This window comes from Pyrgilauda ruficollis, unplaced genomic scaffold, assembly GCF_017590135.1.
Source record: "Pyrgilauda ruficollis isolate IOZ18807 unplaced genomic scaffold, ASM1759013v1 scaffold96, whole genome shotgun sequence".
Taxonomy (NCBI): domain Eukaryota; kingdom Metazoa; phylum Chordata; class Aves; order Passeriformes; family Passeridae; genus Pyrgilauda; species Pyrgilauda ruficollis.
Genome location: NW_024531710.1, coordinates 1,315,136 through 1,340,769, shown reverse-complemented (window position 1 = coordinate 1,340,769; position 25,634 = coordinate 1,315,136). Strand labels below are relative to the sequence as shown.

Here is a 25,634-nt window from a genome sequence, read left to right as displayed (position 1 = left end):
AAGATGTCATTGGTATTGAAACATTCAGACTGCTCCTGAAACATTCCAAAATGCTTTTATTGCTATTTTTCAGGTTTTAATATGTTACTTGTCACAATAACAAGTTTTATGTTTGTTAAGTTGGAAGACAGCTTGGACTTAAAATATTTTAAAATATTTTTTCAGGTTCCACAGGAGAAAATATAGTCCAGAGAGGTTTGTTAATGACTTCATTCTGTAGAAAATTTAGGTAGTTATGGGGTAAAGGTTACAAAAAAAACAATAATCAAAAAACAAAGCTATGATAGGTGCAAATGATTTATTGGATCACTTGTATTGAATTCATACTCATCATATATGATTGGTAATTTACATGGTGCTCCTAATGAAATACATTTACATGTATCATTTTGTGTTTCTCAGCAGGGTTTTTTAGCTGGTGTTGTCAGTGGGTGCTTTCTGAAAAGGTTGTGTGGTGGCAGGCAGGGATCTCCCACTGCTCTGCATCCCAGCCTTCTGCTGCACTTACACAAACAGATCCCATTACTGGCCCCATCCTTTGGCAGTGCTGGTGGGTTGTAGGTTACATGTAAGATGACTGCAGATAATCTCTAAACAATTAAAAGAACTTGTAGTCTTTCCTTTGTGAATGATCCTAATTCCCAAAGGCTCAGGTTTGCTAGATGGTGTCCATTCCCTTTAAAGAAATATGTTCCTCTCCCCTCCAGAATCTTTGCTTAGTGGGGATTAGCACCCTGGAGCTCCCTGTAATCCTGAGCTTCCCAATGGGATCAGCTTGGACCTGCTGCTAGCAGCATGGCTGCACAGCCACATTCTCCTGCCCCCTTTGCTTTGTGCAGCTGCTTTCACCAGAAGCCTCTCCTGTGCTGCTGGACTGCAGTTGTGTTTCCATGCCCCTGCACCAGCAGCACTCTGCTCACACCTGGGCCAGTGTCCTGCTCCTGTGTCCCTCCTGGAGTGCACAGCTGCTGTTGGGCTCTTTGTGGCACTGCATGCACGCCCTGGGGCCAGGGCTCATCTGGCTCAAGGGAGGAATTGGTTGTTTCAGTTCTGCTGGGACAGGATACCCTCCAAAGTGGTTGAGCTGGTTCAGAAGTATTTTTCAGGGAAAGAGTAACAGAAGTGTTTCACAAAGCCAAAACAGTTTCGCTGACTCACCATCCTCACTTTGGATCTGCATTGGCTTTTTCTCTCTTTATCAGATATTTGGAACGACTTTGTCTACGTGGTGTTCTCATTTATTGTGAACTTATCCCTCACTTCATGATCTACTTCTGTCTTCCAAAGTAGCTTCCTTCAGCTATTTGATTATGGTTTGAATTTAGATCAAAGAAAAATGAGGCCATAAGACAGCCATGTGAGGTGCACAGACCGGGGTACATTTTTGGATGTGGGTTCATTTGGCAGCTCAGAGATAGAGGTGGCTCCACAGAGCAGCTGGATATGCTTCAGAGACCACCAGTCTGGGAAAGAGTTCAGGTGTACCTTTCCTGCTGGGTTTGCTGGGGTTGGTCTTATGCCAGGTTGAGTTCATGCTGAATTGTGTCTTAAGAGAGCAAAACCAGAGGGTATAATTTTCTGTCATCCAATTTTTTTTTTTTCCCAAGAGGTTACAAAATACTGCAAAAATTGCAAATGGCTTTTTTTCCATAGATTTTAATAATTTAGGAATAATACATTTTAATTTTATTTTTTCCTTTGGTCCCTTCAGGGGATTTCTTTTTTCCCCCTCTGATTCTCATACCATGAGTCAGCTGGTTTTGGGATCATTTGTTGAGAAAATTATATGTTACAGTGAGATTCTGAAGTCTGTGGTTGTTCATGCCAGGATGATATTCCAGAGATCAGCAGGTTTAATTAGTTTATCTGGGTATAACAGGCAACTGCTGAGGATTGATGAGTCCTTCACTCATTGTTTTTTGACTCAAAGCAAGGATTCAAGGTTTCTGGTGTTCAAAAAATGTGGTTTCCTTAGCAAGTACCCTCTTTTTAGTTTGAATGTTTAGTGTTTATTCTGTAATTTTGTTCCCATTAGCTGTAAATATGGGTGCACAATTCTTTAGGATGGCCTCAACTTAACAAACAAAGTTGTAAAATACTTGTCAAGATCCATAAAACTTTCAGCACAAAACCTAAATGTTTTGGAGGAACACATCTGATTAAAGGTGGTGCTCTCAGAGCATTGCAAATAATTGCAGTGCAGTTGAAGTTAAACAGCCACTTGCTTTCTGCTTGGTTAAAATGAGGGGGCTAAACATGCCAGCAGCTGGCAAATGCCACCAGAACAGCTGCCAGCAGAGCTGAGTAGCTGCTCTCACAGCATCTTCCTGCTTTCCCTGGGCTTGTCTTATGGCCACAGGCCTTAAAGGCACTTACAAGTTCATTTTATACTCTCTGTCACTGTCTGTAACTTTCCAGCATTAAAATCATATTCAAGTGAAGTGCACAATAGCTTTTGTTTGCTTTTTTCCAAGTATTCGAACAGGATTTACTAGTGGTTTGTCTCTGTTTACATACATCACTGTGATTTGTCTGTGCACCAAATGTTACCCAGACATTGAGACAGAAGAGGAGAGAGAGGCACGGGGGGAAATCCCAGTATCAGAGGCCAGGGCTGTGCCCTCTCCAGAGGGCAAACTCAGCCTTGGTACTGTTGGCTGAGAAAAGGAGATGGGGAACGTCTCAGAGTTTTGGTGAGTGGATTGAAGCCTGCTCTTGGCAGTTGTATCCCACTGCCACAATTGCATGGTTCTGTGGCTGTTGTTCAGCTCTGCTTTTCCACTAGGGCGATGAGACTGTGCAAGAATGGAGTTCCTTGGTATTAGCTGTTTGCTTTGCTCTGTGTGCAGCCAGCCCAGCACTCAGGCATTCTGCTGAAGGGAAGCACTTGAGGGTTTCCCTGGGAGGAACCAAGTCTTGTGTACTCAGTCAGGCAAGCACGGAATCACAGCTTTCTTGTGGCATCTGTGTCCAAGAAATGAGCTCTCAGATGTGGTAGAGTGAGTCTGGGCTCCCAGCTGATGAACAGTCTGTTTCATTAGCTAAGGCTCACAGGAGGGAAAACTCCAAGGCTTTCCTCATCCTGTGTGTTTAAAGGAAGTGTTCATAGTAACCTGCCACTTTTCTCCTTGTTAATAGCAATCTTTGAAAGGAATAAAACCTCCAAAAGGAGACTCTGCTGTTAAGGTTCTGTTAAAAAAGAAAAACATCCTAAATGGCATAAAACTAAGTAAAAATGCCTTTCCCTTAACAAACATAATTGATATTAGAGAAACTCAGCTGTGTTACTTTTGTTATATTATTTGTGAGCTTCAAAGAGCTGAGTGGGAAGATAATAATCTCCTAATCATCTTCTGTAAGCTGTGGTTTCTTTTCTGTGTGTTTACTTTTATTCCGTGTACATACAACTTTTCTTATGGTGCTTAAATGCACTTCATAGCTGTAAGTTTTGCTTCCTAAATGGAGTGAGTAGTGGGGCCTGAAATAAAGATACAGATTTTATATATTAATATGATTTATAAAGGTAAATTTAGGCTTCTTTCTTTGCTAGTGTGTATAAAATAAATTTTAGTATACTGGAAAATTTCTTTACTAAGCAATTTTCTGACCTCACAAAGAAGTAGTTACCATGGAAAGTGGTCCCATAAAGTTCTGGGAGTCTTGCTGGACATCTGCCTGAAAGCCAGTCTGCCCATTTCATTTCCAGTGGTATACCTGACTTACAGTGTGCTCTATCAGTGCTTCATCTGTGCTTTCATCTCCTGATAGTGGCAGTGCAGCACGTCCTACACCGCGTGTTTCAGAGAGGAGAGTTAGTGCTTGTGTGACCATGCCCAGAGGGAGCTGTGATGCAGGGCTGCCTAAGAGCAGTTCTCTGGCCACTCTGCATGTGTGCTGGAGTCTCTGGTGAGCCATTCCCATGCCTGAAAAGCCCTTTCAAGTCTATACAGAATTGTCAGTTGAAAACTCATTGGTTTTCCCTGTATGCTAAGAATTAAGATTGTGAGAGTATTGGGAGAGCACAAGAAGAAATAGAAGTGCAGAGTTTGTGCAGAGGTGCATTTGGGTATGTGATGTCCTGGTAGTATTGGTGAGAGAGGACAGTGTGTTTGTGTCTGTTCATGGCTCCCTCCAGGCTTTGGCAGGGAATGGCTTCTGTGGCACCACGAGCTGATGGAGCCCAGCAGTTCCAGAGTGCAGGACATGGGGCTGGGTTATACTGGACAGTGGTGACGTGGGGCCTGTGTTTTCAGAGCCTTGGTTGAAGAGAAGCTGTGTGAGGAGGGTGCCTGTGCCCTGGGAACAGAAGGATGTGTTTGTTTCAATGTGCCAGCACGTTCCTCTGGGCTCTGCTGGCATGGGGACAGTGTGTGCTGGGACAGCTCATGCAGTAGCTCAGTACAGGCACTCCAGGAGATGGCAAAAGAGGATTCTTCTAAGGACTGGATGAGCTAAGGCCCCTGGGAGGGATCCAGATGAGAGGGGTATAAATTACAGATTGGGTACGAGGTGTTCTGGGAAAGCTCTCAATAAATATTTGGTCTTAAGAGATTTGTGCAAAAGGCAAATACTTAATTAACAGAGTTTCTGGAGCCTCTGTGACAGAGGTTGGAAGGGAGGGAGGCAGGAAAGAAGGACAGACATCCCTTCCAACCACCTCCATCCTGTCTCTCTCCTGCCCAAGCTGTGCCCCATCATGAAATGCAGAGCTGCTCTCCTCTCTCCTTTGCCTGGTGCTGCTGGGCCAAGGTCCCCCCCTGCTGCTGCTGCTTTCACACCACAGAGGGATTGGGCACAGTGACTCACTGAGCAGTAAATTGTATATTAACTGTGCAAGCAGAAAAGTACTTAAAATTACTTAATGTACCATGCAGTCAGCTGACAAATGCAGATTGTGGGATTTCACACAGCTGGCTCAGCAAAGGACTTGGCCAAGTTTCCCTACAAAATCAGAGAGAGAACCTGCAGCATCTAAACCTCACTGCAGACAGTTAATGTCCTGCAAACAATTGTGTGTCACCAGGAGACTTTGTCAGTTTTGAAATTGGATTTCTATCTGAAAAATGATTTAAAATTTTATCTGGGTTTACTTTAGCTTAAAGAAATTAACACAACTTTTCAGTCATTTGCCTTTTATTAGTGCACTGGACAAACTTTTATGTAATAAATAAGCTTTAGCAGAAGAAAAATGTATTTCTGATAGAACTAAAAAATATATGTGTTAAGGACTTTCTAAGTAAAAGGCTTATGGTCAAAAAACATTAAAGCTTTATTTTCCAAGTACAAAAAAATCCAGTCTGGCTGTGCTTTCTTTTAACAGGAAAGTGCTCACTCTGGTACTTAATTTTTTTTTCAAATCTGTATTTAAAAATGCAGAATGCCTGTGGTGTAATGCAAAACTGTGTGCATTTGTTACATGCCTGCACATCAGTAGGAAACAGCAGTTCTACTCCAGTTTTTCCCTTTTTCTTGTAGAATTTTGTACTTAAAAATGCTAGAATTGTGACTAACATTGGTTTTGTCTGTGATGAATGTTTTACAGTTGCAATTCTCTTCTAATTCATATGCATCTTTCAATTTGGTCCTTGAAGAGTAGGTAGGAAGTTTCCTGGATTGTTAATTTCTATCTCTTTGTTTTTTCAGATTTGGCTACAGGTCCTTATTTTTAAAGTTCTGTACAGAGACAGTATACAATCAAATGCAATATGTGTGTATTTGTATGAAACATATTTTTGATTGCTTTGCAAAAAATACTAAAATGTTATATATAAGAAGTTCCAATGCTTTAATTTGCTGTCAAAGCATTTATTATACTGAGCAATCAAGGAGGTGCCCAGTACAGTCCAAATTTCTTTGGTTCCACCTTTTCTGGGTGAGAGCTGTGGCAGCAGCAGTGGATGTTCTCTGTGCCATGGACACTCAGAGGCAGAGTGGGGACAGCCAGGGCTGGTTTGGAGCTGTGCTGGCACAGGCTGGCCCAGCTGGGGTCACCAAGGGCAGACTGCCTTTCCTGGCCCTTCAGTGGTGATGGGTGTGTTAAGAGTGACAGTGCTGGTGCACAGCTTGAAGAGCTTTCATGCAGAATAAGTGTTTCCTAAGCTTACCCCCAGTTGTGCCCAGCTGGTTCTGAAGGGTGCACCTCTGTGCTGGGAGGAGCTGGCTTATCCCACCCTTGTACTCACCTTCCTGCAGTGTCTGCTTGAGCTGAGAACCAAGCTGCTGATCATCTGGGCATGTTGTGCTGGACACCAACACCCAATCCTGCATTAAATGTCTGCCAAGTAGACTTTCAGTCACTGCTGGCTTGTGCTGATTCACAGCACAGAGTGGCAATGAAGACATTTGTGTTAGCTTCCAGCCCTTGGAGCTGCACACACCCATTAATGTGGCAGTAGCACAGTCTGATTTAAATGCTGAAGTCAGGAATTGAAAAGGCAGGAAGGAAAATACCTTTTTACATTCCCTCACCAGTCCAATGTTAAATCATATTTAGGGTTGCGAGGAGTTTCTTTGTGCAGATATGCCTCATTTCAGTGAAAATACCTTTGTGCACACCTGTCCAAAGAAGGAAGACTTTCACCCTCAGTTTCTGTGAAGTTGTTAGGTGCTGAGCCATCCTCTGTTAGTTGCTTATTGACCTGACACTTCGTAAGTACTGCCCAAGCATAGCAGAGCCTGAGCTGTGCTCTCAACAGTGTGGCTGTAGGAGAGGTGATGCCCCAAGCTTTACAGAAGGCTCTGCTTGTCCTCATGTATTTCCCCATGGCTGCCTGCTGTGGAACCTGTATGCACCCCAGGTAACTGATGCAGCTGAACTGACAGGCTCACAGGTCACTTGTACTTCAGCCTCTTGTGCAGCTTCTCAGTGGGGAGGGAAGGAGGTGCTGGCAGAGGAGCTGTGATGGTTTTCCTGGCAGAATTCAGCTCAGGAGCTGAGCTGTGGCTGCAGGAGTGCCTTGGCTGGTCAGCAGCACGTGTGCTTACACCTTGTGCCTGGGTCAGATCACATCGTGCTGGCCGGTTTGGGGTCATTAAGGGACTTGAGCACCTGCTCTTGTGCATCTCTTCCTCCACATAATAAATAAACCTTGAGGTTTATTTATAGGTTGCTATGGAGAGAGCCTTACTCCCATGCTGCATTTGTGAAGTGCTTTGGAAGTACAGTGGTTTTAGGAGTACAGACTGGCAGCATTGGTGGATCTTGCTGTCTCTGTAGAGTATCATCATTTCTTGTAAAGAGGATGCTGCATTTTGTCTTCCGGCTCATGCCTCCCTTTCTGAGCCAGCCTTGGCCTGTGCCTCTGCATACCCTGTTTCTGAGCTGTTGGCTGGAAAGTTTCCAGTTTCCTGCTCCGTGGTGCTGTGGGGCTGGGCTCTGGAAGTACCATCTGCCCCACAGCAGGGTGAGTGCTGTTATCCAGGTTTGCAGTGCCAGGAGAATGGAGCACAGTCACCCCAGGCCAGCTGGGCTCGTGGGGGTTGGCAAAACCACACACAGGAGCACTACTGAACAGTTCAGTGTTGTTCTGCAATTAGGTACTGCTGGAATGATTGGCATCAGTTCAGAGCTGCTTGGCATTTAAGGTTTGTGTTCGTGGTGAAGAGGAGATACATGTACTCATCAGAGTCACTTTTTTCTGCACAGTTCTAGGCATGGTCACCCCCTCACATGTAGGCCTGCTGAGCACTGAGGCATTAGCTGCTCTTCAATGGAGAAAGTAGCATTTTGGTGGCCCTTGTAGGGCTCCCAGCTGCCAACTCCTCATGTCTGTCAAAATCTGACCTTCTTGGTGCTGTTGGCAGGAAACATCCCTACCAATTAGGCTTTTATGTGAGTTCAATATCAATTGCAAGTTGACTGATGGATTTTTTCTTCTATTGTGTCTTCTGAAAGCCAAATTAAAAATTAGGAAAGGTGCCATTGGATTTTTAATAGGAATTCACCATTGGTTCATTCTGTGTTTTTTCTTTATTCCTCTTAGCTGCTGAGGCTACTTATTGCTGTTTTGCTTCATAGAGAAGTATCACAGAGATATTTTTCTCCCTTATCCTGTGACATTCTGGGATCTTAAAATAAAGGAACTGCCTTCAACTGCAGTGAAGGGCATCTGCTCTTCAGGCTGATGAAATGTCAGTACCTTTAGGCATCTTAGAAAATCAGTGAGCACTGGCATATCAAAGATAGCCAGAAAAGAGATTTTTTTCTCCCATTCTGACTGAGGGAGCCCCATGGTGGATCTTATATAGGCTTGGGTTGGGAGGCTTGGGGGGGTTGGTGATCTAAATCACACAAATTTGAAAGCAAAATTTTAGGAAGATGGAAAGACTGATGAGCATTTGAACTTGGAATGTGTTTGTGGAGGTTTTGCTAAGTCAATATACTGGTTGGGAAGCAATATATGCTTTTTAAATATGGAAGTTTAGCCATTTCTAGATTATTATTTAGAAGAAATATATAGTGCTTAAATAAGACCAAAAAATTATTCCCTAAATAGGTAAAGGAGTAAATGTTTATCTAAGACTGCAATAACATTCATAATCTTTTTTCCCCCTAATCTATTTTACTAGACAATTTTGAGGATTGTGGTCCTTGGCATATGGGATTACATTGAAAACAAAATAGAGGTAAGCTCCCTCTCTTGGTACTGTTTTCCAGGCAGCCCCAGTAAGACCATGAAGAACTGCTTTGGATGGCTTTGTTACTAACCTGGTGCAACACAATTTCTTTTAAGGCAGATAAATACACACATTCTTTTCATTATGTGCATTATCCATAGCTGAGTGTTGCAGTCCCTTTTGCTTTGAGAGACTCAGAAGATTGCAATATTTGAAAATATTTTATGAAGGGAGGGATTTTGGTCTTCTTGCTCTTTGTGTGTTAGAGCTGTGCTGGTCTAACTGATGATACTGGTACCCTGAGATGTAAAAATTGTCACCTGAGGTTTATATCCCCATTGCCATAATTGAGTTGAAATTAGTTGAGTTAGTTGAAAAATTGCATGTAGTTTCCTGGTAGTAAATACTAGTTTGGTAAAACCCCCATTTTTATTGTGAAATTGTTTTGATAAGCACTGTAATTAGTACCTCAAATTAAAAAATACATAGAATGTATATACTCTTGTAGAGAAAGAAATAGAAATTCATGTGTAATAAATAATATATAATCCCAATCTGAGCAGAAATCTGGAGATCAGGAAAATTGAAAGCTCTTTCTTGACACTGCCTCATAAACCACTACTGTGCAGGAAGAACCGGAAGAATCTGGGTGTTCGAAAAGAGAAATCAGTGCATATTTTTGCATATTTTTGTAATGAAGTTGTAAACATTTTAACTTGTTTTGCTGAAAAAATAAATGAAACTTAAATAGTTGATTCAGGGTTTCTGACTATTAAGGCTAAATGCAGCCGTTTCTGATAATTCATCTTGGTAATTTGGGATAGTGATATTTTTTACCGCCCATTGAGTGGTTGCAATAAGAAGTATTTCTTTTCAATACATTGAATGGTTATACACAGTTCTGAATAAGTAGTTGTTACAAAAACCGTGCCCTGCCTCTTTATGCAAACAGTTAATCAGTGGGCCTTGGCAGCAGGGGAGGGTTCCAGCAGGAGTGAGAATGTGATGCTCTGTTCTCCTCTGCTGGGCCAGTGTGGGACAGACACAGCACTGCTGCCACTTTGCTCTGAAACACATTGACTGGCTCATTTCTTTGCACAATTGCTTTTTCTGATCTAATCCCAGTGCAGCCAGTGTCACATAAGTCATTCAGAGCAGTGCCAATTACCAAACTCCTTGCAAGCCTCGCTGCCCCATGGGAGTGAGAGCAGGCAGTCCTTCTGTAGGTGCACAGCCATCCCCACATGTGAGTAGCCAGGACATGGCCAAGAGCCATTAAGTCTCTTGGTTCCATCTTTTTCTACTTGTTTTCTTGATCTCTTCATTTAGACAGTAAGATCTATGGGCAGGGACTGCATTTTTTTTTTAGATGACACTATGCCAAGTAACAGGTAATAAATACCAGTGATGGTAAAACTCTTTGGCTGTAATAACATTTAGACTATCACTTCTCCTTGGGGATTTTGGCCAGTATTTCCAAATACCTTTCTCTCCCCCTTCCCTTCCACCACAGTTTATCTTTCTTCACCTCATAAAAAGCACTAAGGAATTCTGTTGTGCTACCTAAAAAGGATGCAGCCTTTCTGTGACTTGGCCACCTCTCATATCCCTTTCAAATAGGTACATAATTGCATTTCTTTTGGACAAAGAGGTACTCCTTCAAGATTTCAAAGAGGAACAGCAGGGATATGACGTTAAGGAAAAGTTTGAAAAGACTGATTTCTCTCTAGGTGTTTGATGGTGCTATCATAATCTTGTCCTTGGCACCAATGGTGGCCTCAACAGTGGCTAACGGCCCCAGCAGCCCGTGGGATGCCATCAGCCTTATCATCACTCTGCGGATATGGAGGGTGAAGAGGATCATTGATGGTGAGTGGGGACTCAGCTTGTGACTGCAAGCATCACCTGGCAGCCTGGGGAAAAGAGGTTTTAAAAATACAGAAAGATTTCTTGCTACCACTGTTCCTGTCATTGTCCTTTCTCTTACATGTTGCTAGCACTGAACAGAAGAGAGTTATGACTCCCATGGAGGAGAGTGGGTCTGGAGATCATGGCTGTATCTCCTGCTCTCTAGGACCCTTTATAATTTATTGGTTTGTTTTCCTGTTAGGCACCTTCCTATCCCCTGTCCTGTAAAGTAAATGTCCTGACCTGCTTCATGTCTCTTGCCACCAGTTGTCATTCTTGATTCTGCAAAATAATTGATTCTCTGCTTTGCTGATATTTGCTGCACCCTCCCCATAACCATACAGCCAGCTCTGTCTTGGGACTTTCTTTTCTAAGTTTTTGTCAGTAAATAAGTTTTATGTGGGATTCCAGGAGGATTTTCTTGCCCTGGGGATTCCCAGCAGGAAGTGCTCTCTGCAGTGCTGTATATCCTGGAAATGAAGTGCATATTGGTGGTGTGCTGCACAGATCTCCGTGGGGATCTGCCAGGGGAGAGGAAAAGGCCCCAGCGACTCAAGGTTGCAGAGAGCAGAGTCTGTGGCTGGGCCTGGAGGCAAGGACTTTAGTGTAGGTTACTGTGTGCTCAGCAGCTTCAGGCAGCTTAGGGAAAATGAATGGCCATTTTGCTCATGTGTGAAAAATCAGATTTGGGTTTAATGCCCAAGAAACTTTGTGTTCAGAGTTCAGAGTTTAAACAGATTTGGGTTTAAATGCCCAGGAAACTTTGTAGTCAGAGTTCAGGAGAGCTCATAGCCCTCTGATACAAATAATACATAATACAAAATGGCAGTATTTTGTGTAGCTTCAGAAAACATTAATTGCAGTATGTATTGACCAGCTTTTCTGGTCAGTGTGAGTTTGCCATAGTTTAGTCATGAGCAAAATTTCTAGAGCCATTCAGAGAACGCATTGAAAACTGGCCTGTAACTTGAAAAGCCATATAAGATAAATGCCCTTTTTGTTTCTTCAAAATATCTTTCTTAGTCTGCTGTGTCCATTAAGGACTGATTTCTAACCACAACGTCTAGGAATTAAATGGTTAGGGCTGTGGAATAGTTCTTTTCCTGGGGGAGCTGTGCTGTTCAGGTTTAGAGGGAACGGGAGTGATTCTAAAGAGAAAATCCTCCTACCCAGTAGTTCAGGAAATCTGTGGTAAACACTGGGGAAGAGCTGTACTAGCATGGAATCTAGGAAGAGCAGGCAGCATGCATTTCAGTTCAGCCAGGCAGATGGAGGTCTGACCAAAAAAATATCTAGACCCTGCATTTCCTGTGTTAGAAATCCTTCCCTGAAAAATGTACTCTAGTGCTGCTTCTATTGGAAATACTCTGGTTCTCTGGATGCAAGGGAAAGGGATGATATTCTTTGGCCTGTAAAGGTTTTCTTCCTGATAAAAAAACAAATCACATCTGGGTTGTTTTAAGTGTTATTTGTGTTTTCCAGCATATGTCCTTCCAGTGAAAGTGGAGATGGAGATGATGATTCAGCAATATGAGAAGGCAAAAGTTATTCAAGATGAGCAGCTGGAAAGACTAACCCAGATCTGCCAAGAACAAGGGGTAAAGTTCAGTTATGTCTTTATTTACGCATATCTTGTCAAGGCAAGTCAAACAGTTCATGTACTTCGCTGCAGGCTGAGCTTTGAGAAGTACCACTGGGACTTGTGCTGTGAGGTGACAGGTCTCAGTGCTAAAGAAGCATCAGCTGGAGCCAGGATATTGTCAGCATGGTATTTGTCAAACAGCAGTCAGCTGCCTCTGCTGCTGGGCTTGTGTTTTCAGAGGTGAGGAAAACAAATGTGAGGAACAGAAAATAAATGGTTCCAGTATGTCATTTATTAAATGAGAACAGCTAGTTTGACATAGTAGTAACGTACAAAAGCCATTGTTGGAGACTGCAGCTAGTATTCCTAGGGAAAGGATGTGCAGTTTAAAAGAATTAATTTCCCTGCTTTAAATGCAAGAGGGGGCTTCCCTGTAGGTCAGTCAGAGACTCCTGGCAAGCTCAAAATGTTGCAGTAGAAGCTTCTAGTTCCTGGAAGCAAGTCAAGATTTAAGACTCTTCCCAGGCCCCCAAATGTTCAGTGATTCAGTCTAGAGGTAAGGGAAGGTGAAGTTTGAAATATCTCAAGTGAATATATTTTACATGAAAAAGGTGTAAAACCATTTTTGGGGCAATGAGCCAGGAGTTTTTGCCATTTGTCTTATGCAAATGAGTTCTTGACTAGCTTGCTTTAAAGTAGAAAGCAGGGATGGATGTTGAGGCTCGGGATAAGTGAGTGTTGAGGTGACCATCAGACCACAACAGGATGATCCCCAGGTAATTTACTTCTTGTTTCAGTGAAAGGGGAACTATGAGATATAGTCCAAATAAATCCTGGAGATTTCTAACTTCAAATACCACTCCTGGCTTGTGGCAGGTACTTTTGAAATAAAAAAAACATCAATATTTAGGTCCCCAACTGATTTTTAGGTTTAGGTCCAGATCTCGTGGATGTCAGCCTAGGATTCTGCAGTGAACTGTTGGTGGTGGTAAGTTGCTTTGTCTGTGTGGTGCTTTAGGAAGAACTGTAGACAGTGTGTAATTTCACAACACTGGTTTTGAGTCACTCATATTAACCATAACAAAGTTCTAAACGTAAGGCTTGGCTTCTGCAAAAAATTAGTAAATGCCAACTATATTGTCTTGGGTGGCAAAACTGCAGTCCTCTTCATAACGGCTTTGCACGATGATATTTGGTGATTTGGGTTCTGTCAAGGTTGTGAAATTGCCAGATAAATGGTATACACCCATTTTACAAGGGAGAGAAATCGCTGATTTCTTGAGTCCCAGTGCAGTATTTTGTCTGTCAGACCATATTAAAGGTCTTGACAATCGTAAATTGTAAAACAATTGTTTTTAGGAACTTTGCTGTACAGCCAGATAACACTCTCAATCTCTAAACAGTTTTTGATGTTATAGTCTGATCCCAGGTGGGGTTCAGGAGCAGCTCTTGCTGCTCTTCTTTCTGAGCCAGCTACTCCTGAATGTCTGACCAGAATCACCCTAAATCTGAGCTCTGATGGTCACAATCTGTACAGCAAAGAAAGAAATGCTTCGCTGGGAGAGGCGTAAATCTGAGAAAACAGAGCAGGTTCTCTTGCAGCCTTCAAGTGTCATCTGCTATGGAAAAATACAGTCTATAGAAAGATGACAGCATGCTAAATCCCTGTTACTGGCCTGACTTGCTGCCAAACAACTGTCTCAGCTGTATAATATCAGGTAAATGTACTAATTTGCTGCAGTTAGTAACATAAGACATTGACAGGAGTACTGCATCCTTTATTTGTAAATTATTAGCTTCATAATTCAGTCAAGAAAAAGTTGTCAGCATTATAATATTCACATTAACGTTGTATACAGCATCTGATGGGGAAAATGGCTCCTAATGGTATTTAATGTCTGAATTTCTGCCAGGTTTTTGCTTTTTCTTGTGATCATCTTTCCTGAGCTTTCTAAAGGGTTACTGGTTCGTGGTGTTTCCATGTGCTTGTCTGTTCTGAGGGAAGGTTTGCCTACCATAGTCTGGCAGTGCCCAGAGCAGAGCAGCAGCCAGGAGGGTTCCAGGCTGCCCTGTCCATGTGGTGCCAGCTGTGCCAGGGCGGTGCTGGGGCAGACAGGGCACCGTGGTTCCCTGCAGCCCAGCACGGGGGCAGGCACTGATTCACCCTGTGCTGCACCTTTGTGACCACACCGGTGATTTGCGTTTATTCCGTAGTTAGAGATGGGGCTGAGAACATTCTTGGTGGAAAGGTTTCCCAGTGCTTTCTTTTCTGAGATCCTGTGTTTGGTTTCTTACTGCTTTGCTGCTGTTCAGGCAATTGGAGTTGGAATTCTCAAGGTCTGGCATATTCTGCAGATGAAATGATCTTGAAAGTTTCGAGCAAAGTATTAATTATTTCGTTAGAGGATTCAGAAAAAATAGTTAGCCTGTTTTACTTGGGATTTAAAACACAAATAATTGGTGGCTGGTTCTCTGAGAAGTCCCATGCTGATTTGAAGCTGGTGCTTAATGCTAGGCAGACAAAACCAGGATTTCTGTTTTAAAAATTAAAAGCAGGAAAGATACAACCTCCCTTCATCTTTTTGAATTCTCCTTCTTTTGTCAGTCGTGGGGTTTTTTTTGACCAGTGATGGGGTACTACAGCTATAAAATACATTTCCATTCCTGACTGACATTGGAGATGTAGTTTTGCAAACATGGAAACTCTTTCCACATGTTGCTTTTTGGCTAACAGTACATCTGAAAAACAGAATATATTTATAATTTATACTTGCACAGACCACCACTTTGTTCTCTGTAGTACCCCACTGCAACTGTTTGAATAGTTTGCTTTTTATTTATTCTCCAGTGGCCAAAAAAAGAGATTGTTAAGCAGGAATGGAACATGAGGGATTTCTAAAAATGGGTAAAGGTAGAAGGAAAAGAAGTATCACTGCAGTCACTGTCAAGAATATGCAGAGTATATTGCTTTTGTTTTATCAGAATAATTTAAATTGCAAAACAAAGTTCTGAAGTTCCATTAGCTACGAATTCCAGTTAGGGAAGATTGGTTTTTTTCTCTGGAATCACCTGTAAAGGAATTTCCACTTGTGGTAATAGATATACTTAGCTGATCTTTTTTGCTTAGCTTTCAGAAGAGTCATTCAGCTGAACACAGCCAGGAGTATGTGCTCAGCCTTATCACACCAGAGCTCCTTTTCTGTCAGTTCCTGTAGAACTGAGGTTTTCAGCATTTTTAACACTGCAACAACTATGGGAGCTGTATTTTTTTTTTTATCTTGGAATATAATTTGTACAACAGCTGCCAGTTTAATGACAGGGCTATTTAGCTGGTAAAATTACCTATCGGAGAAATAACGTATGCTATCCTCTCGCAATAATTTCAATTTATTTCTAACTACTAGTCATTTTATTGGTGGATGGAAGGCAGCCAAGGTCATCCCATGTTTTATTCTACCCATAAATCATTAGTTTGCAACTGTCTCCTGATTTTTATTGTTACCAACAATGGCTAAACTAATGGAAATAAACATTGGATTGTATCCCAGTGGCAGATGAGTTTTAGGGCAGGGCATTCTGTACAGACAGCACTAATAGAATGAGCAAAGTTATTGCTCCTGCATTAGACACAAGTAAGCTTCTGGCTAAAGTGTTCATTGATCTCTCAGAGACTGTGTCGGTCGTACTCTGCTGTGGGACCATTGAAGGGGAGTACTCCGTGACTCACTGCTAAGGCTTTTTTCGGGTCTTACATGTGTGTTATAAAATATCAGCTAGGATGGGTGGCCCGCTTAATAAAAGCAGGCATGTGAAAGGAGACGTTACCTAGAGCTCCGGGTAGGTCTGTCAATTTACCTGCTTAGAAATAATCACCTAATGCATTATTTGAGTGAGGAAGTGCTCAGGAGTGCCGCATAACTATTTTTAGTTTGTCTCCTGACAAAATATTGCCAGGTTTGTTCTGCAAGAGGACATGTAACAGATTTTGAAAATGGTAAGTTTAAATTTCCCATTGGTGAACTTTCTCTTCATGCCAGACAATCTAGTTATTCATTCTTCTCTAAAGCATTCTGTATCTCCCTTTTTCTTGGTAATGAGTGTATTTTCACATCAGCCACATGTATTAGACCTTTGTTGCTGTCTTCAGCTCCATCGTGGTGGGTTACCCAGACAGTTCTCAGAGATGCACAGAGACAGTAGACAAGCATGGACTGTGCAAACTTGTGAAATACAAGAACAAACATTTTCATTGTGAGAATGGGCAAGCACTGGAGCATCTTGCCAGGGAGGTGGTGCTGTGTACACACAGCCTGGAGATAGTCAGAATTTGAGCTAAATGGAGCTGCTTTAAGCAAGATGTTGGATTAGATGGCCCTCCCAGCTCCATTGCAGCTTAGATTATGCTGGGATTCTATGAAGTTATCAAAAATATTTTTTCTGTTACAGAGTATGTTGGAACTTATTGGTAAATACCCACCAGAAGCTACCAAAGTATGTGTAATTAAGAAACATGAATGTCATAGGTGTCAGGAGGGGATTTACCTTTATCTCCTTTGTCACAAGTTATCTTCAACACAAGAGCATTTGTTTGCTCACTGGCTCTCTTTGAGATTTGCAAGGTTCTTCCACAGAGCTGATACCTATGAGTTAAAATAAACAAACCAAAGCATGTGTTTAAGTTTATATGCCTTTTTTTGTCATCTGATGATATGTGCAGTGTGCCCCTGCCCTGCAGGCTGAGGGAAGGATGGTGTACCTGAAGTACAGACCATGCTTTCCTCAGTCCAGCTGTGCGGGTCCAGGTGTACGCTCAGGTCGCTACATCAGCTCCTACTGCAAATAGAAATTCGACATGTTCCCTTGGCCCAGAATTTTACCTTAAAAAAACTGTTATATATACCTTCTAATGATTTATTTTAGCTGCTCTGGACTGCCTGAATGAAGTCAGAGCAATCTCATTAGCTCTTGTACACATTAGAACTGCCTGAGGTCAGTGTGCAATATAGTCTTCAGTAGACAGAAGCACCTACAACCTAATTTGCTCATGCAGCCTCTCGCTGCTTTTCACCTGTAAGGAACACAATATAGTCTTCAGTAGACAGAAGCACCTACAACCTAATTTGCTCATGCAGCTGCATTTCACCTGTAAGGAACATGCCCTTAGACTCAACCTTTGGTTTAGGGGTTGCTTTGAGTGGCTGACACTGTGTTCCAGCGTCTGCAGGATCCTGGGATAATGCTTAGGAAACATTTCCTACCGAACAATCACCTCTCTAGATCCAGGCCTTTTATGAACAAAAATTCTGTTTCTCCTCTGTGACAGGGGCTATTGGTACCCGGGCTCGGTGTCTGTGACAGGGTGACACTGGCACCCCGATTGGTATCTGTGACAGGGTGACAGCAGTGCCCAGGTTCAGTGCCTGTGACAGGAGGACAGTGGAGCCCAGTTTGGTGTCTTGACAGGGTGACAGCAGTGCCCCAGTCTGGTGGCTGTGACAGGGTGACACTGGAGCCCAGTTCGCTGTCTGTTATGGTGTTCCCGTGCCCGGTGTGTCCCGTGCCCGGTGTGTCCGTGCCCGGTGTGTTCCCGTTCCCTGTATGTCCGTTTCCGGTGTTCCCGTGCCCGGTGTGTTCCCGTTCCCGGTGTGTCCCGTTCCCGGTGTGTTCCCGTTCCCGGTGGTGTTCCCGTTCCCGGTGTGTCCCGCGGTTGGTGGCGCGGCTGCAGTTCCAGCTGTGCTCGGCAGGTGGCAGCCGTTCCCGGTGTGTCCCGTTCCCGGTGTGTCCCGTTCCCGGTGTGTGCCGTTCCCGGTGTGTCCGTTCCCGGTGTGTCCCGCGGTTGGTGGCGCGGCTGCAGTTCCCGCTGTGCTCGGCAGGTGGCAGCAGCGCGGCGCTGCGGGCCCGTGTCCGCGCCGGGCCGGAGCCGAGCCGGCGGCGCGGACACTCCCGGTCCGGGCGCGGACACTCCCGGGCTGGCACGGACACTCCCGGGCTGGCACGGACACTCCCGGGCTGGCACGGACACTCCCGGGCTGTGCGCGGACACTCCCGGGCTGTGCGCGGACACTCCCGGGCTGGCACGGACACTCCCGGGCTGGCACGGACACTCCCGGGCTGTGCGCGGACACTGCCGGGCCGGGCGCGGACACTCCTGGGCTGTGTGCGGACACTCCCGGGCTGGCACGGACACTCCCGGGCCGGGCGCGGACACTCCCGGGCTGTGTGCGGACACTCCCGGGCCGGGCTCGGAGCAGCTGCCCGGCCGTGCGGGCTGGAAGGTCTGGCAGTGACCCGTGCTGGTTGGAAATGCTCACTTTGTCCTCAGGAACTGTGAGTGCAGGAGGAGTCTGGGCTCTCCCCCGTTTCTGCTGTGACCTCCTCCTTCACACCTGTATAACGCAGTGAGGCGTTCAGGCTTCTGATTGTTACGATGCTCAGCAAATCTTTGTAAATGCTGAAGCTCCTTAAATTGGATCTGATGCAGACATAGTTGTTGAGCTGACTTCTAGCTAGTTCTGTTTATTTGTTTTAAAAAATACTTGCCAGATTTTTTGTCTTGCATGGAAAAAGGAAATCGTACCATAACTCTGGGCCAGAATTAAGCATTTCAATGACAGTTATTTCTTTTTCTGACACATGCAAATGTTTTTGAAGGGTGAAATGTAGAAAAACAGAACTTATGTTTGAGCTAGACAACATGAAAAAAAAAAATCTCCAAATTTCTTTTTTGCCCAATTTGTTTGAATGCATTTCTTCCATTAAACCAAAGGGTATCTTTCTGTCTTTAAAGGTGGAATGTAAGGTATTCCTTGTGATTCCTTGTTTTTCTCAAGTCAAGGATAAAACCTGAAATTCCCTATGTTCATACTGGCACAAGCACCTTGAGCTTCAGGATGCTTCAGGCTGGCTGGGAACAGAGTTAGCAGTGCCAGTTCTTCCTAGCAATAGGTTAACACAATAACAAGAATCTGCCATGGAGGCTTCATTGCAGGAAATCAGGGGGCAGGGCAGAATTTTGACATTTGCTGATTCCACCTGACACCTGACTGCCACTGCCAGAAGACCTTTGGTTAAAGCAGTGAGCACTTGCAGCCAGCTGTTTGCAGCTGCCAGGCCTCTGTGCATTGGATTGCAGATGGAGGAAAAGCTGTGTGCTTTGTTAGAGCCCTGGATTAGCTGCTTTAATGGGATCTGGAAAGCTTGAGCTGCCCTTTGGCTCCCTAGATTTGAGTCTTGCAATGGGCCTTCCAGTTACTGTAGTTCCTTCCCAGATGCTCTGAAAAGCAGATCGTCTCCAGGTGTGGCAAACTGGAATCCCTTTTCCTTTCCTGAATTTGTGGAAATTCTGCCTGCTTTCCCCTCCCCGGTGTTTGCACCATGTCTGACTGCAGTGGAATGAATGGGGTGCGGTGATGGGTCCCAAAATCTGCCAGTGAAGCAGATCTGAGTCACATTTGAGGGTGAGAGGCACAGCCAGGTACACTCAGTCAGGGCTGTTCCACAGCAGTTTTCTAGCATGGAGGTGCCAATTCCGTGTGTGCCGTGGCTGTGGAGTGGCAGCTGCCGTGTCCTGTTACTCACCTCATGTGTGTTTCCCTCTCAAACTCTAGAATTAGACATGACTTGGTCACTGCTGTACTGCTGATTTTAAAGAGTTACTCTTTTAAAGAGAAACTTCCTTGCAGCCCCACAGCTGTGCTGTGTGGCACAGGGAGTTTTTTCCTGCTTATGTAAGGGTATAAAGAGTCTCTGCAGCCTCTCCAAAAAACACTGTTTTCCTTCTTGCATTGTGGAAGATACTGGCCATCAAAAACTAAATCTGCTGTATCCCTCAGTCAGATTGTACCTGGTAGCTTCTTTTTTTCAGGTGTCTGCTTTATAACACCAGTCATGAGCAAATCTCCTTGTGGCTGCAGAAGTTCTTTAACATGTTTGAGAGAATGGCCAGAAAAGTGGTAATCTTCCCCAGGGTTTTCTGCACACTGCTGAGTACAGAAAATTTCAAGTCAGAAGAGGACAGTAGTATCCTCCCCTTGTCTCACTGGTGAGGGAGGACCATTCTGGGTGCTGCTCAGAGAACCTCCCCTTCACTGGAAGCCTCATTACAAAGTCTGGTTAGGGATATTTGTCATGAACCTAACGCCCTAAATGAGTGTTAAAAATGGTCTCCTGCTATAAAGGTTACATGAGGTTGGGCAGTAAGACTTGTTAAAACTGTCCTGAATCTTACCATCAGGACTTAGCTGTCCAGAACAGAGGACCAGCATGAGGCAGTCACTGTCTTTAGCTGTGTGAGCAATGGTCCAGCTTACATAGGCTCTGGGAGAGCACCACCAGCTTGGACTCATGTCCTGGCTCAACCACACTATTTGTTTTACCAGACCTGTAGTGTTTAGTGATGAGTAATAGGTCCCCACTTGTAACATATAAACTTCTGCCTGTGCTCACATGACATCGGTTTGTGGTGTTGTTTTCTCCTCTAGTTTGAAATCAGGCAGCTGAGGGCCCACCTTGCTCAGCAGGATTTGGACCTAGCTGCAGAGAGAGAGGCTGCCCTGCAGGTCCCACACGTGCTGAACAAACAGAGCAGCAAGAGGTACAAGGTGGTGGCCACTGAGGACTCAGACGACGAAGCCACCGAGAGCATCTCTGAGCTGCGACCTGCACGAGGTGAGTGCACAGCTGATCCTCCACAGTGGGATCCCACTGAGCACCTTCCCTCCTGCAGGGATTCATTGCTTCCCTGCAGGCTGCAGTTTCCCATTGCTGCAGAGAGGCTGCATCTGCTCTGAAGTTGCAGGAACTGTTGTATTTGGGAGCAGGTTCTAAACAGAGCCAAAGAAATGACTGGGGAAGAAAATGGCTATGATGTACTTTCCCAGTGTCCTCATGGTTACATCCACCAAACACTGGAGAAGCAGCAGCCAAATGAAAGTTGGCCAAAGGATAATCACTCACAGGTAAAAGCAGGGAAATTGGGAAGAACATTGAAAAACAGTTTTGGTCTTTGGCCACTTGCATTTCTGTGGTTTGGAGAGGACTCCTGCATCAGCTGTGAGGCTTGCCTTGCCTGGAGGCTGTGCTCTCACCAGTTCCCTAAAGCTGCCAGTGTTGGGCAGGGCAGCACTGGTGCCAGAAAAGGAGGGAAAGGCAGTGTGGGCATCCTGCTTGCATGTCTGAGTGCCACGTGGCCGTGGTAAGGAGCACTCTGCTGCCCGGGGTGTCTGCTGGGCAGCTCTGTGCTGCAGGGACAGCAGCAGTTACATCTGCTTGGATCACATTTTATTGTGCAAGCACTGGACCTGATTTTTTTCTGGAAAACACAAAGCTCCTTTCCTGTGATCCACCAGTCCTTCCAGTGGAGTGCAGAATGTCTCCTGCTTTAATGTAATATTCCAGAGGAGACAACATTTTCTGCCTTAGTGGTATGTTAGTCTTCCTTGGGCATCTTAGCTTAATTATTGTGGATCTGTTGGAATTAGAAGTTTGCATGGTATCTTTATGTTGGTCAAACTCCTTAGAATTCAAGGCACAGCTACTTCAAAAGCTGTTAGACATTTTCAAATTATAATCCTCTCCTTTCTCTACAGAGTAGTGAAAGCATGTAAAAATTGTTTTGGTTTTTTCTACTTTATAATATCTGAACACTAACTACAGTAAAGCCATTAATTATTCCTGATATGAAATTGTATTTAAAAGCAGACAGTTGAGCAGACTGACCCCTAAACTGCATTTCCCTCTTTTTTTGTAGTATTTCAGAGGTTTCCCCAGTGGATATATTATAATTTATGCATGTGTTCCTTGCGGGTTACATTTGGAATTGAAGAGTGTTGCACACACTGTAAGGAGGCTTGCTGAAATTTTAGTGCTGTGGAGGTTGATCGAAAAATTCTTCTGTCCAAGGTATTCATTCCAACATCCAGGTTAACAGAATTACTCATTATTCATGTCTTCCTGTAAAATGCTGCCCACACTTGAAACAAAGTAGACACCCAATCTTCAGGATTGATTTCTGCACTTAGGTTACATGACTAGAGGGATTTGTGCTTTCCACTGAAAAAAAAAATAAAGACATTGAGCAAATAAGAAAGCATGGATTGCTTCACATATTGGGTCAGGTGCAGTTTTGTTATATTTAAACATTTATACTGAATATGCAGAATAAATTTCCAATTTCTGGAGTTCATCTAAAAGTACCAGAGGAAATGTTTCTTGTGCACTGTATTTTATATTGCATACAAAGTGTTTGTATGACTTGAGTGCTTGTTGTCAGAACCTAAATTAGGGTGACAGTATTTGAACAAGTAGTTTCTGTGGAATGAGGCAGGAGCTGGACAGGAGAAATTCCCTGTGTTCTTAGAGCAGTCTGTGGTAGAGTGTCATCCCATGGGGCTGCCAGCACAGGGCCCAGCTCAGAGTGCCTGAGACACTCCACAGCAGCAGTGGTGTTCAGTGTGCACAGCCCAGGGCACAGGCAGTCGAGGCAGAGGGTTTCACATGGCATTTCTGGGCTTATTTTGCAGTGCTGGCTTAGGGATTGCTTCTGTGTAACCTGAAAATCTCAGCTCAGAGTGGAGAAGGCAGTAAAGATCCTGGGCCAGCCCTGCCTCATTGTTCTCCCTCCCCACCTCGACTGGGGCTTTCTTCTCCAGCTCTCTGGCACCAACTTTTATTCCCAGTGATAGGCTGGCAGTTGCTGCAGCAGCTTTCACCATCCTCCCTTTGCCATGCTGGCAGCATCTCCTCATTCTGCATCCTCCTGGGCAGTGCAGGTGTCAGCCAGAGCTGCCTGTGCTGTGCCAGGTGGCAGCAGGGCATGGCTGAAGGTGCCTCCATGTCCTCTGTGTGGGAAGAGCAAAAGCAGTTGGTGTGGGATCTCCCATCTCCCCACCTGCTGGGGCATGTGAAATACTCAGAGATGTGGCTCTGCAGAGAACAAGCAAAGACAATTCCTGTACTCCTGCAGTCACACTGCCTGTGCTGCCTTCAGGGCTTCCCACGCCACTTGCTTTGCCTGGAACTTCAGCTACCAATGTTTTAACCTTGGGGTCAAGGGTTGTATTTTGCAAGTTGCCCTGTGTGTCAGACCATGTTAGGGATTGCTTTGGAACTGTTTTCTCTAAGCTGTGTTTTTCATCCTTAAAGATTCCAGGGTGAGGGCTGCAGCTAATCTTTCTGAGTGCCACTTGGCACTTGTGAGCTCTGGAACATACCTGCCATGGCCTATTGCACTGCTAGGGACAGGAGAAATGAGGGACCAGGGCACCTCCACTGTCGAGAGGAAGGCAGCAGTTCAAAGCCACAATTCAGCTGTTTGGCAGAACACACTCTGATGTGCTGTTCTTTTATGCTCTGGCAGAACATTAGCCCTACATACAACACCTGAGGTGGGGGATGGAATGGAATGCATGTGTTTTTGCCAAATGAAACTTTGTCAGCCTTCAAAAAATCACTGACTTCAGAGAGCTCTGAATTCTGCCAAACCAGCAAGCTTGAGTTGGCTAGAGAACATACTGCATGAGAAAATGGGATATTCCATCTCAGGCTAATCTTATTTCCCCCATCTATATAGAACAATGGAAACATTCAGTGCAGAATTCTTCACCATGAAGGGCTGATGGAATAAGAAAGCATTGAGACTTTTTAATCATTTCCCTACCTGGAAGTTTTATGGGACAGTGCATAAGTTAAAGCTCCTCAGGGGCAGCTGTAGCTTGTCTCTGGTATTTACACAGGATTTTGTGCAACCATTTACTACAGCATTCAGTAAAGTAAGTCAGGTAACCCCAGTATCACATGGTACGTGTAGCACCTCAGCAAATTTGTGTAAGGATACACAGTGACCTGCACCAGGAGAGCTCTGTGTGTGCTGGCTGATTTGGGAGTTTTCAATTGCATGTTTTCACCCAGATTTTCCTTCAGCGGATCTCCTGCTCTTTGTATTTAAAGTGCCTTAATTGCAGGTACGAGACTGGGAGAAGCAAGAGCTCTGGTCAGATGGACACTGGGCTCTGAAAGAGTCCTATAACTCCCCAGCTTACATTTCATGCCTCTCCTGAAGGCCAGTCCTGTGCTAATTCTGGGAACAATGAGCTGGTTGCTGCCTGCCACTTCTGTCTCCCCAGAGCAGTTCACCAAGAGACCTCCTGACACAGTAGGAATAACACTGTGGAAAATATATGGATATATGATATTTCCTAATTAATATGGTAAAGAAGCAGGAATTTTTTTCACCTTTAATTTGCTTTGAATTGAGGTTTTATTTCTCCTGCCAAGAGTTTTATCTCCAGAGCAGACAGATGTGAAGGCTGAAACAGTTTTCAGCCTGCAGGTCAAAGGGTACCAGTATCAAGAGCAGGAAACAAACAGACCCCAGAGAAGGGCAGGGCTGGAGGAGCTGCAAACCCAGGGCAGAGCTCTGACATTTGCTGCACTCTCAGAGCACTTCAGCTCTGTTTGTGAAGAGCTTGGGCTGAAAGCTGCTGCCTGTGAGTGCACAGCAGCATCGCTAATGATGTTCAGGAGAATTGTGGTCAGCCTTTCTCTGAGAGCAGGGAAATACCCTGAGTGCTCCTTTCTTCTTCCCAGAGATGGTTGCCATTTCACATAATGGCAAATATCATCCTATCTATTAATCTCTAAATTATAAAGGAAGTTCTAAATTATAAAGGGAGTTCTTACCCCGTACAGTATGTAACTGGTCATGGTGAGAATAACAACTAATGTTTTCTTGTTCTGCACAAATCATTTTTAGTGTTTGGTATACAAAGTTCCAGACTTCAGGGAATGCCAGGTTCACAGTGCCCCCTCTAGCCATTAATACTTCCTTCCAAAATTTATTATTCTTTAATCTCTCCCATAACATATGAATTAGAGTCCCTAGTGGGAATTCCTCATTTTGCTGCATATATCATTTCAGTTTTTGAAATTCTACACTACTGCCATATTTTAAGATTAATATACCACCCCTCTATTCCTTTGAGCAAGAACCGGAACTGCACATCGCCAAAAACCTTTTTTTAACTGTTCTGAGTCAAATTTCCATTTTTATGGGGTTAGCAGTAAGTCTTGTGCTTTGGGGGACTGCTGCAATTTATGATCATGCTTTAAAGAAAAGTAAAGCTTGCCCTCCCTGTAGGTGCCCACTGTTTTGTAAGTGAAGAAAGTAGGATATTGGGAGGGGAGCATGAAAACTTCTGGAGCTTCAGAGGGCTTCCCTTAACATTATTCACAAGCTGTCTGAGAAGGCAAAGCAGGGCACTGGAAAGGGTTTTGTCAGTTGTTCCTTGCAAGGCAGTCTGAGCTGGTTGGATGCCTTTAAACTCTAAGCCAGTTCCTTTGGTGATCATCTGTTAGTGCTCTAAGAGAACCCTGTTAGTGCTGAACAATAGATAAAAAATAGTTTATGGTTATTTTCAAATGCTGAAACGTATCTACTTTGAAATCTACTTTGAAATCTACTCCTGGAAGTGGAGTATCTTAAGTGCACACCATTTCAGCTTGACTTCTCTCTAGGTGCCTCTTCCAGGCT

The 25,634-nt window shown here is 44.2% G+C and overlaps 1 protein-coding gene across 6 annotated transcripts in view; it reads left to right on the top strand.

Moving 5' to 3' along the window:
- Positions 1-25,634, top strand: part of TMEM266 (transmembrane protein 266) — an 83,737-nt gene that overhangs the window by 44,350 nt on the left and 13,753 nt on the right. For all 6 annotated transcript variants that reach the window (XM_041489840.1, XM_041489839.1, XM_041489843.1 and 3 more), the window contains 4 exons: positions 8,569-8,625; positions 10,347-10,485; positions 12,007-12,122; positions 20,587-20,773. In XM_041489840.1, the coding sequence (XP_041345774.1) occupies positions 8,569-8,625; positions 10,347-10,485; positions 12,007-12,122; positions 20,587-20,773 (499 nt within the window). The remainder of the gene's footprint in view (positions 1-8,568; positions 8,626-10,346; positions 10,486-12,006; positions 12,123-20,586; positions 20,774-25,634) is intronic.